Consider the following 12,492-nt stretch of genomic DNA (forward strand, 5'->3'; position numbering starts at 1 on the left):
ATAGAGAGTCCGTTTTGGGTGAAGCCACAGCTTCTTTTGCTTTTCTTATTACTTTGAGATTTTTCGTAAAGTAATGAAATACACTTCTCTTTTCAGTGTTCTGTTTCCTGTGGAAAAGGACTGAAGTTTCGTGATGTGCGTTGCTTTAATAGCTTCCAAGCTGAAATAGAGGAAGGAAACTGCAGACATTTAAAAAAGCCTCGGACATACAAAATATGTAGAGCTGGAAGATGTCCTGCTTGGAAGGCCAGCAGATGGAAAGAGGTATGTAAAATCTGCTGTAATTATGTTCTCTACAAGAAGACAAGACAATGTTCCTGGCACTGTGCTTCAATGGAAGTAATTGTTAGGAATCTTTTTTTTTTATATGAACATCACAATTAAGTCTACAGATTAATAAGCAGTTCAGTATATTATCTTTTTCTTTCTTTTAAAAGAAATTGAAAGTAAACATCTGTGAAAACTGCGAGTATTTGGTAATCTGACCCTTATATTAGATATACCTTGCAAAATCAAGGTAATCATAAATTTTTAAGGTTTATGTCTTACCTTCAATGATTAATTCAGTAATTCCACTGTGATTGCTGTCATAGTCTGAATATTGTAGCGAAGCCAATTCTGTGGCGGAAAGACAAGAAAAGTGACTGTGTGCACAATACTGGCTTTTCCCCTGGTTTGATCTCATGAACGATCTCTCGCCTTATTGTGAAATTTTGTGCAACTAAGCACATAGCAATATTTTATCTTTTACTTATTCTTTCAAAATATAGTTCTCAACATTTGACAAAGACGCATTGCCACTCTTCACAAGTTGGCCACGCTCAACAGAGCAATACCTGCTCCATGGTTAGGCTTGAGTCTTTAGGATTTAGAACCTAATCATGCTTCCGACTAAGATGAAAGGGGGCTTCTGTCCCAGCAAGCCTTACTGCTGTGGTGGAATACCTTTGGCCCAGAGGGAGCATAGATGGCATATGGCAGAAAGGATTTGAACCTTTTAACCTTAGTACTACCTGCAAAGTAAGAGAACTATCCTCAAAATACTACACCATTTGCAAGATTTTTCAATCTGAAATACTGAGATTTTTTCTTTCGGTTTAATGTTTGCATTTTAAAACAACAGACCAGACCATTAGTCTCTAATAAAGGAATGATGTAAACTCAGAACTGTTTACTCTTGCTTGTTTTACATATTCCTGTAGTGATTGCTCCTACTGTGAATTAATATAAGCAGAAAGAACGGTTTAGGTGTCTCAGATACATTTACCATATTTCTTAAAAATTTTATTTGTAGTTTCACATCTTTTTTGTAATCTTTTTTTTCAGATACAGTGAAACACTTGTATGGTAGAGGCAATGAAGTTTATTTTTAAATAATATACTAAGAACGTGTAATAATGGCAATGGTACCACCTTCTGGGTACTATCTCATTTCATACTGACATGCCTAATTTTGATCAATTTTTAGTGTTCTGTATCATGTGGAGTGGGAGTTGAGCAAAGAGATGTCTACTGTGAGCTGAAGGGCCTGGGTCAAGTGACTGAAGCAATGTGTAATCCTGGTACCCAGCCTGCTAGCAAGAGGCATTGCTGGCTGCCTGCCTGCAGGCAGTACCAGTGGCTGGAAGGTGAATGGGAAGATGTAAGTAAAGCTTTCAACTTTTACGACGTAATTGGATGATGTCACGAGTTGTCTCTGTTTTTTGGTTGTGTTTTTTGTTTTGTATTGTTTTCACATTTGGATACATTTCTGAAAGCTCTTAGGGTGCAGAATAATAAGTGACCATGCTGGATATTCTGCAAGCTTGCAAAACTGAAGAGTGACCAAAAAAAGTCAAAGGCTTTGTTTACTCTTTTGTAAAGGACTCATTTGTGTACAAGTATAATCAAAAGCTCTGGTGGAGCTGTGAGCAGGGACTGTATAATTTGTATCATTTCCATACAAAGTTCTTTATATATCACATAAAATATTTAATAAAACCTCATTATGAAAACCCCACTTTGTAAGAATAGAAATACAGATAAAATGTCATGTGGAAGTAAAAACCCCAGAGGTAAAAATTGGACAACTTTTTTTTTCAAGAATCTTTATGGAAGACTGACCAGGAAAGAAAAGAAGCAAAATAAAACTCAGCATTCTCCTACCCAAAAAGCATTTTCATACTCAAGAGTATCTAAGGATACCCTGAGAAGAGAACTGTCATTATTAAAGATGTAGTAACTATTTTCTACATGCTAAAAATGGAATAATTTTTATACCCGTGTACCTGAACACACAAACATATACAAAGTGAGTGAGACAGAGAATCAAAAGTTATGTGTAATACCTGAAATGCTGTACAGAAGTGTCTTTTATTGTGATGTTAGACAAAACCCAGTTTATGTACTTGTGGCATTTTAGTAATCTGCCCTGTTAAGTTTCCTAGGGCAACCTCCTTGAAGCCCTGAATATGAAGACTCAAAAGCCTCAGGGACACAATGCTGTAGAAGTGGTTACTGTTAAAATATATATCATTTGTTGGTGCTCTGCAAAACCTGGATTGTATTCATGCAGTTTGGACATATATATTCCTCTGTTAAGCTGTACTCAGGGAAAGCTGATGATGTATGTTTCTTCAAAGCGTTCTCTTCTCATAAGAAGCTCTTAAAATCAGAAATTAGTGGAAATGATTCAAAATGTTCTTTTAGCACAAATATACACTTTGAGAGGATGAGGGTGAATTTCTTTCTTGTCAAACATTTGCATGTTCCAGCTGGGTACTTGGAGCTCTTAGCTGCAAATGCATTGTGTTTCACTACTTCTTCCGGCTAATCCATAACTCCTTCCACATGGATACTGCTGTTTGCTTGAAATTACTGTGTTTGATTGCCTTCTCTCACCAGATTAGTATATAACCCTGTTCATCTAGTATTAATGTACAAGTTCCAGTGTTTATGTATCTGTATTCCACTCCTGGTTCAATACATCCTCCACTGATCTTGCAATATTTTGCCCATCTGTCTCAGCCCTGAGTGCTTGTGTGTCAGTTCCTTGCCTCACCAGCCACAGCATAACAGAAATTTCTACACCAAACATTTCTCCAGCTTGCAGCTGGGAGGATGGGCATCAGCAACAGCAGTATTCTCCTACCAAATATGCATTTTGGTACTAAAGAAAAGCATATTTATAAGACTAATACATAAAGCATAATGAAGAGTATCCTTCTGCCTGTTCCCGTTATCTCATGGCTTGGTTATTCCTGATGTGCCTACTACTGTGGACTGTTCCATACCATTAAAGAAACAGGTGTTTCTGTAAATTACAGCAGTCAACTGTATCCACATTCCATCCCTGATCGAAGTCCAGAGCAATGAAGTTACCAAGAGGATGGATCCTCACAGTGACACGTAGTGGGATGATAGACAATGAGAGTAAGGTGAAACCAGGGAGGTTCAAAGCAGGGAGGATATTATGAAAAGCTGCTTCTCTGTAAGGAAAATTCAGGCAGCTGAATGGGCTGTCCAGGGAATTTGCGCAGCCTCCATTCTTTTGATCTTTTCAAGGCCTCTCTTGATAAAGTTAGAGGTTTCCTTTAGTAAAGCTGTTTACCATACAGTGTCCGGTTTTTGCACTTCAAGTTGCCTATTTGAGCCAATAATAACAAAATTTAAACAACAGGCTTGATCAGACCTTGATGAATCTTCTAACTGACTGTTGTTGGGTCCAAATTAGTATGGTTAGGTTCAGGTCTGCCTGTAGTAAGTGGAGTTATGGACTATTTGCTCTGCTGAGACTGGAGTTTGCATGTTTGAGCTTGCTTTCTTTATCACAGCAAACAAGTTAAAACACCCATATAAACCATCCATATTGATTCTATGATTATTATAGACTTAATTGGGAACGGCAAATGTCCAATATGAGTTGTAACAGGAATTTTTACATAACATTTGATTGTTTGAATAAGACGTATCCTGAAACCAAAGTATTTCTACGCTGAGTTTTCCTAAACTAATTCAGCTTTGCCCAGTTACAGGTTTTCCTTCTTTGTTTAGTTTTAATTCTGTTTAATAACTGCAATTCTGAAATCTTGTTATAAAAGAAAAGTGCTACAAGATCTGTTGTACTTAATTTCTGAAGTAGAAAACAAACTGCTTCGTATCTGGGGACATGCTGTTGACATGTATTACTTAGCCTGTACCTCCACTTTTCTGGATTCTGGTGGCAGCAAGCGTATTTTCCTTTCCTGGCAGAACCACAATGACTTTCCATCCCACAAGTTTGCCACAGGAGGAAATGGGAGGGTACTGGGAGTAAATGCACAGGCTCAACAGACATCTGCTGCCCAAAGCTGACACTGGCTTCATTAATAGGGAGTTTTGTTTTCTTTTGTTTTATCAGTGTAATATGATGTACAGGGATTATTTTTGTCTTGTTTTCAAGCCCAACTTATTTCTTTCATAGCTCACTTAAATCCTTTTTTCACTCAACTTATCTTGGCCTGACATTTTCTCCTCAGTCCCACCAAGCGGTTAGGGTGTCACGTCATTATACACTGTTGGTTTTTAGCTGATTAGATGTACCTGAACTTTGAAAACAATGTAAAGAACTTTGATTCAGTGACTGATTCAGTCCAATGCTCATGACAGATGTCACAAAAGTTGTTGTTGTCTAGGTTTTACTGGTGTGTGGCAATTGCCAAATAACCTTCTTCTGTACATGGCTACTTTAAGTACAAACACTGTGACTGTTTTTCTCATACTCAGTGCTTGGCATCATATAGAAGAAAGGAAGTACACCGGAAGGTTAAATGTGTGGATGAAAACCAGCTCCAAGTGGATGACATTTTCTGTGATCCTGCCACAAAGCCTCTATCAACAAAAAAATGCAGGATAACTCCCTCCAAATACGTTGTGCTTACAGGAGACCTGTCACAGGTAAACTAATTATACTGCTAGCACTTCTTTTATATAACTTTATATTTAAGAATGTTGCATTGCTGTAAAATATACATTACATGCAAAGCAAAAAAAAAAATGTATTTTTTTATTTGAACGTGAGCGCCTGAACTTTCTCCGCATTGAACCTTCTAATCAGCCATGAATTATTTTAGTGACTGGAATCAGTCTTCTGGTCACCCCTGACTGGGACCTATGAACACCAGCTAGAGGACAGTTGTGGTCCTTATAGCAGGATTCCTTTCCTGGTTCCAGGAAACTCCCCTGCAAGCTGAAACAATAATATTTTCCTTGATTTCAGTGAAGCGGTGGATTAGTGCCTTGTTTCCCCTACACACCTGCACTATCTACCTGTGCGTGTCTGTGGACTGCAGCTGAGGTAGAACTGCTCTGAGAGCTCCGAGAGCGGAGCAGCATGGTCCTTGCCATCTCCTTACAAGAATAACTATTGCATATCCTCACTTTTGCACATGAATGTATAATACCAGCCCCGAGGCAGCACACATTGGATTAAGTCTTTTGCCAAAGCGAGGATCAGAGCTGATTTATCCGTAATTGCAATGCTGCGGAAAGGTTTGGTTTCACAGAAATAATGCCTGTGCTTGGGGATTTTATTTTAGTGCTCAGACAGCTGTGGGTTTCATTACCAGCAGAGAATCACGTACTGTGTTGGAATCCATTCTCTTCAAAATCAGTATGCCCATGGCCTTCGAACTGTAGCATACCAGGAATGCCCGGTAGGGCCATCCCCATACAACTATAACTGTAATCTCAAAGGATGTTCACAAGCAGCTAGCTGGAGAGTGGGGAAGTGGACCAAGGTGAGTACAGACGTGCAAGCTGATTTTTGATAGCTGCCTCAAACACAAATGTCAACACTAATTTGCTGATGTAATTATGTTAATTATTTACTACCTTCTAAACTCTTGATGGCTATCCACATCTAGTGCTCAGTGTCTTGCGGAGTTGGGGTAAAGGAAAGAACCGTAGAATGTATGACTGAAAATGGCTTATCCAGTAACTTATGCCTGCCGCATTTAAAACCAGATGCCAGAAAGATCTGCCGTGAGGAAGAATGTAAGTGACAGCTGCAATTTTCAGTTGAGCTTAATGTTTTCCCAGGTTATTTATACAAAGCTATAAATATATTTGAAGCACAATTATGCAAAAGTAAGTCATAAAACTAAGCTCTGTTCATGAAGTATTAATATGATTCAATCATTCATTTGAAGGTGAAATTCTTACCACCTGCAAAGATATCCAGATTAAAAAAGGGATTAGAAAGGATGGTGAATACCTACTTAACATCAAGGGAAGGATACTAAAGGTACTCTTAATATTTATGAGTTTTTATAAGCCTATATTCTTGTGAAATAATACCCTTCTAATAAAGATTTTTCTAAATTTTGTCTTGCAGATTTACTGCTCAGACATGCACTTAGAGAATCCCAAAGAATATTTGACGTTGCTAAAAGGTGAAGCAGACAACTTCTCTGAAGTATATGGATTCAGGTACAAAGGTGGTTTTGTAACTGTAACACATTTATGTCATCCGAAATAAAAGAATAAAATAATACCTTCTGTGAGAACAAATGAGCAGAATTTTTTTTTTCCCTTGATTTTCTGTTTTGAATATTGAGGCATATGAACACACATGCCAAAATATGGATACTTCCAGGACAAAATCATGTTAATTGCACTAAATTATTACAAAAAAATTCTATTTTGACTTAGGAGAAATAGCATTGAAATTGGTGTTTTAGATAAGCCAAGATTAATAGCTGGGCTGTTGTCATTTTTATGGGGTGTTTTTTTGCACCACAGTGCAATGCAATTATTTTTCACATTTTTCTATATTATGGAAAAATGTCAAAAGGAAAACTAAATCTTTGCTGTTTTCTAGGCTACAAAATCCATATGAGTGTCCTTTCAATGGAAGCAGAAAGCAAGACTGTGCCTGTCGAAATGATTACCTTGCAGCTGGTTTCACGGTTTTTAGCAAAATAAGATTTGATGTAGCTTCCATGCAAATTAAAAGTAAGCATTTTGGCAATTTTAGCTAATGTGAGTGTTCTTTTGAAATTGCACATGGTTGTGATTATGAAATTACTGTTTTGACCCACTTATGGATCCAATTATACTGGGTTTTGGCAAACAAAATTATTATTTCCTTTAGGAATTAAATGAGAATTTCAAAGAATGAAAAAAAAAAAAAATGGAGAAACCACCACTACTTCTCTTGTTAGTTCGTCCCAAGTGGTCAAGTGCCATCTTACAGATTCATATTTTATATGTGAACTAGCTCCACTTCCTAAGGTTTTATTCCCATTATTCCGTTTGGTTTTAGTCCCTGTCCTGTTTTTCTTGGGAAAGTCTTCCTATCTCATAGATAGCCCCTTCTCAGACTTTGGTAGACATACTAAACAGACAAGGAATCTTGCAGCACTTTAAAGCCCCTTCCTGAAGGTCACAAGAGGGCTGACAACCATCTCAAGTGGAGTTGCATTCAAGTGCAGATCTCCCTGCCCTTCATCCCTCCCCTATTCCAGAAAAAAATCTGGGCTTGTAGGTTGGACTGAGATTACATACAACCAAAATGGGTGATTTAAAACATAGTTGCTAAAAAAACAAACTGAGACACACAAACACCCTTCCTCAAACAAACAAAAATCCCACCCAAACCAAACACCACCACCATCATGTTAATGCCTTTTCTCACTCTTCACCTGACCTTCTAAAGCAGCAGTTTTAGCGTTTGGTAATTTTCTGTTTTCTAGCCACAGATTTTCTTTTTGCTCAGACTATACTTGGGAGAGCAGTTCCATTTGCTACAGCTGGAGATTGCTACAGTGCTGCCAGATGTCCACAGGTATTTATGATTTCTTCTGCCCTGAAATGTGTGTGTAAGGAGAGGGGGGGAAATCTATATGACTGGTTTAGAGCTGCAAGGTTCTAAACTGATCTTGTGTTCTGTTCTTGGGTGGATTAGTGGTAAGTAGTTTTCTTACTCCTTTTTGTCCTGCTACATCGTCTTTTTTTACTTTTCTGGTTTTTCCTCAAATTGTTTACTCCACACCTTCCCTCTAGGCTTCATGTCTGTATAATCAGCTTTCTACATATTTCAAGTATTGCCCTCCCTCACTGCAGACATATATCCATATCCTTTGTTTCCCCTAATTCCTTCTCAATTTTTATTTTCCTCCAGCAACTTTCCTTTTCTATAATCTTGCAGAATTTTTCTTCTTTTCTGTTTCTTTTCTGACTCTTCATAGCTTTGAAGACTACCAGACAAAATCAATCCTGTTTAGCAGTATCATTTCAAATTTATACGTCCATTGGTCTGTCTATATCAGTGTTTTAGTTTGGATGGAATGCTGCTTTTTTAAGTGACTCTCTGTATTGTCCCAATTTATTGGTTTTTGGTTCATATCACAGAGAAGTCTTGAAAGGCATGAATGGGGTTATTTCTGAATAGAAATAAATGAAGCTATGATCTCCAGAAGACGGATCTTAATGCAACCTAACTGCTAATGCGGATTTAGTCTGTGGGACTAGATGAGAGCTAGTCCAAAGTGAAACCCTGATCTGTGTGCTGTATACAGACATTGGGCTGTCTGAGGTTTCACTCTGAGATCACTTTTTGACCTTACAGATCTGCTCATACTGCAGTGTCCTTACTAATGCAGACATAGCCCTGGTCTGAACTAGCCACCTAGGCTGCCTTTGGAGTCACTGGCAGAAATGAGATTCCCTAGAAAACAGTTCAATCTTGCTGTTTTCCTAGAAAACAGCCAATCTTACCCTGTTAAATGCTTTAGGTCAATTATCCTCCGGAAGTGCATACTTATATATGCTCCCTGGTTACAAGGGTGTTAAAACAGATTAGCTCAGACTTGTATGGAGGTGAATCCCTGTTGTCTATCTATCTTAGGTGTTTAAACTCAGACTATGTGGGTGGACACAGTCAAAGGGAGATAGAGAATATTATGTACGATTTTGGTACAAATGAGCTGCCCAAGTTAGGCAGACTTAACTCCTGACAAGAAAACAGTTAGAGTTCATTATGGCATTGGATACTTTCAAACCGCAAATTCTTTGGGCTTAATATGTTATACATCTATTTGTAATCCGTAACTTCTTTTGGGAAGTGCTTCTGCTTACATGCTTATGCACTGACTCGTTTCTATCTGCAAGATCTGCACTGAAGCTGGCGTTTTAATGCATTAGAAAGGCCTCCATTCCTGCCCTTTCAGGATTTCTTTTGTCGATTAAAATTCCATATGTATGAAGGAGGCTAAAGTAATTTGAATTGTCTGACATTAGTTCTGTATTCAGACTCTGCAGACAAATGCTACTGATCAGCTGATGCACAAGTGCTACTTCTTACTGCAGAATAACGCGTTTATATATCTGCCCTGGGTGTCCAAGAAAAGGGTACAATGCAGCGTAACTAACCCAGGTTAAGTACACACCTTTGAATACTTAAGATCTGGATATACATTAAGTGATATGTGCAGACATGCCAATGTAAATTGTTTTAGTGTTTTAAACTCTATCAGCTCTGTATTTTACCTCTTTTATTTTTTCTTTTCCCCTCCTTAGGGGCAGTTCAGCATTAACTTGGCTGGTACAGGTCTGAGATTATCCAGTAAAGTTAGGTGGATTGCTCAGGGCAACTACGCAACTGCTGACATACACAAATCCCACGTAAGTTGGTGTTGCTTTCCTTTACCTGCTCTTGTGGCTTGGAATATTTTGCCTCTAGAGGTGCAAGTGAAAGCTAAATGTGAATCAGAAGTAGTACACAAGGTCTCTGACCCACCCAAGTGTCCTTCCAGATGTTATGTGAAATCTAGGCCTGATAATTTAAAGATCTCATACCATGTTTAATGATACTACCCAGAATACAATCCAATTATTAAAAGTTTCGAAAATACAGAGTAATACTTCTTTTAAAAAATAAACAACCCCCCCCACCCATCCCCAATTTTGTTAAAGATACCCTGCTACAGACGATCCGTACAGATTTGTTGCCTCCAACTTGAACTGTATGGGAAACCAAAAGACTGGTTAAACAAGAACTTTGAATATGCACAGTTTGAGACCGCATTGATGGTAAGCCAGGAAAGAAGGTATACAGCAATGCTGATAAAGGATCTCTGTCCCTTTTTGCTGATTTGATGCTGTCTCTTGATTTAGTATTTGTAGGTAAAATTTGTCAAAAGACCTATTGTATGCAAATCTCAAGAAGATTTTTGTACAACTGTGATTTCAATTGCTTTTCTAGACTGACTGTTCTTTTTGTCTAATTCCCAGGATGGTACTAAAATATATGGAAGATGCGGAGGATTTTGTGGAAAATGTATTCCTAGCACAATTACTGGTCTCCAACTTCAAATACAATGAGAACTCTGATGTGGTAAAAACATCAAAGCAGGGACATCCGCCATTCAGGTGCAAATTGTAGGTGCTGTGTATATATGTATACCTTTAATTCTTTCATCTCTGTAATGCTCGTTACTGTAATGCTCACTACTAAGAACTCCTCTTTTCTTCAGTGTTTGTTCAGGGATGTATTATCTGTTAGTGGACTAGCGAGTGCATAAATCACAATCATAAGCCTTCAGGTTTTAATGGAGAGGTGTTCATTCAATGCACAGTATATATTAGCAAGCAAATTGCACTGAGGTTACTACTATGGGTAACACCCTAAACTGTACCATAATTGTAACACTTTACCTGCAGCAGATTCAGTGCAATTTTTTATGCATTATTTAATAAAATTGATACTCTACTGATTTTCTTGGTCAACTGTACTAAAATATAAAAAGGAAAGAGTTATTGCTATATAGAGAAGACAGGTAATATTTCAAAATACTTTCATTTTGTGAAACCTTTCAGGAAATGTCTGACAACAATTTACAGAAGAAAAGTTTATAAACAAAGTACTTGAGATGGTTTCTGTAGATCTATGTGTTCTCTGTCAGTAAAACACTTTTCCCCATCCCTTTAATTGTATTCTTTGCGGTGCTTAAAAACTAGCAGTAATCCTGAGAAGTGTGGTTTAACCTCTGTAATCTCTATAGCACACGTTAAACATCTAGACTTAGTTTTGCTGTGGTTATAGGAAAAGAAAATAAGAAAACAAATTGCCTGGAAATCTGAATTTAAATCCCTGCCTCTTACCCAAATATGCTATAAAAGCAGTATATTCTGTTTACTGTAGCATCTTACATGTGATTGTATGAATATGCATTTACTTAAAGACTTTCCATATACATCTTACTCCTTTATATACTGTCCGATGGCATATTAGTGAAAGTTGTAGTGTGTGTCCCTCTCATATTATGATTCAGCATTATTTTCAGTAACCTTAGTGAAAACTCTGGGTAGAGGCAGCATCAAGCCCCACAGTGTGTTTAGTGTCCATCTTCGGCTCAGTTTAATTTTTCAGTGGTTGTAAATACAGTTCTAACATCTCCTAGTTAAAAATTATTTCTTCCAGAAAAGCATATGAAAGAGTTAACAAGGTTTAAAAAAGATCTAGCTCTTTGATTTGTTGTTTTGTATTACTTTACAGTCCAAAACTGCAGAAATATATGCACTTCAGGGCTTACTCTCAGGTATTCAGAATAAAACTTTCTACATGCACAATATCGTACCTTATATACCAGATAGCCAGTAAAATTGGTAGATCAAATGGCAGCTATATCATATTTTTACCCACTAAGTTAGCCATGAATTAGATATATGTATTGATTAAAAATAATAACGTACCACAGAAGTGTAAGCAGCTACTTTTTAGATAACACATGTAGGTAATTATTTTGTGATCTCTGCATCAGAAATGTGTCTTTGCACTATGTGCCCTGTATTAGTTGTAAACATTAAGAATACAAAAAAAATTATTTTCCTAAAAATGTTTACATTTATGATTAAAATCTTATAATTTATAAAGTATTTATATAATAAATATGCTTGTGTGAATAGTACCAGAGTACTTTTGCATTTTTTTATTAATGCTTTGTACAAAATGTTGCAAAACCACTTTACATGTTCATGCACAGAAGAACTACAGTCTTAATAGTGCTTCACAGTGATATACATAGACTTATACTGCAGTAAGTGCCACACAAGCAGGTTATGGTCACACAAATATTTCCCACAAAAGTAAATCCTATTTCAAAAGATACAAACTCCACATCTGTGTGCTCTTTCCAGTCATCCCCCCATGCTCACCTACACATTTTTTGGAAGGCTGACCTGTAAATCGCTCTCTGAAATAGTGTAGAAATCTGAAATAATCTTTCTCCTCCCTGTGCTAAACTCGGATCAATTCATTTGTAGTCTGGTCCCTTGACCCTTCTCCTTTGGCAGAAAGGGAACTGCAGGCCATGTCCATTCCTAAGAGGACCATTCTCTTTTTAGCCCTGAAACTCCATTTCAAGGCTAGGAAGCACTCAGCTCTGCTGCCACAGAATTGCTCTGAAGATCTACTACAAAACAAAGTGATTTTTAAGCCAGTATTCAACAAAGTATGATTTTTATTGGCTAATA

General features: G+C 37.4%; 1 protein-coding gene across 10 annotated transcripts in view; it reads left to right on the forward strand.

Moving 5' to 3' along the window:
* The window catches only part of ADAMTS20 (ADAM metallopeptidase with thrombospondin type 1 motif 20), an 87,418-nt gene extending 75,619 nt beyond the window's left edge, over nucleotides 1-11,799 (forward strand). For 5 of the 10 annotated variants that reach the window (XM_054056067.1, XM_054056075.1, XM_054056068.1 and 2 more), the window contains 11 exons: nucleotides 97-264; nucleotides 1,469-1,642; nucleotides 4,744-4,914; nucleotides 5,556-5,756; nucleotides 5,883-6,012; nucleotides 6,168-6,262; nucleotides 6,353-6,447; nucleotides 6,839-6,972; nucleotides 7,713-7,804; nucleotides 9,538-9,642; nucleotides 10,252-11,799. In XM_054056067.1, coding sequence (XP_053912042.1) covers nucleotides 97-264; nucleotides 1,469-1,642; nucleotides 4,744-4,914; nucleotides 5,556-5,756; nucleotides 5,883-6,012; nucleotides 6,168-6,262; nucleotides 6,353-6,447; nucleotides 6,839-6,972; nucleotides 7,713-7,804; nucleotides 9,538-9,642; nucleotides 10,252-10,341 — 1,455 coding nt within the window. In that variant the 3' untranslated portion in view covers nucleotides 10,342-11,799. The other 5 variants (XR_008448153.1, XM_054056073.1, XM_054056070.1 and 2 more) reach the window with 5 other exon arrangements.
* The last annotated feature ends 693 nt before the right edge of the window (nucleotides 11,800-12,492 follow it).

This window comes from Cuculus canorus, chromosome 1 (genome assembly GCF_017976375.1).
Source record: "Cuculus canorus isolate bCucCan1 chromosome 1, bCucCan1.pri, whole genome shotgun sequence".
Lineage (NCBI taxonomy): Eukaryota > Metazoa > Chordata > Aves > Cuculiformes > Cuculidae > Cuculus > Cuculus canorus.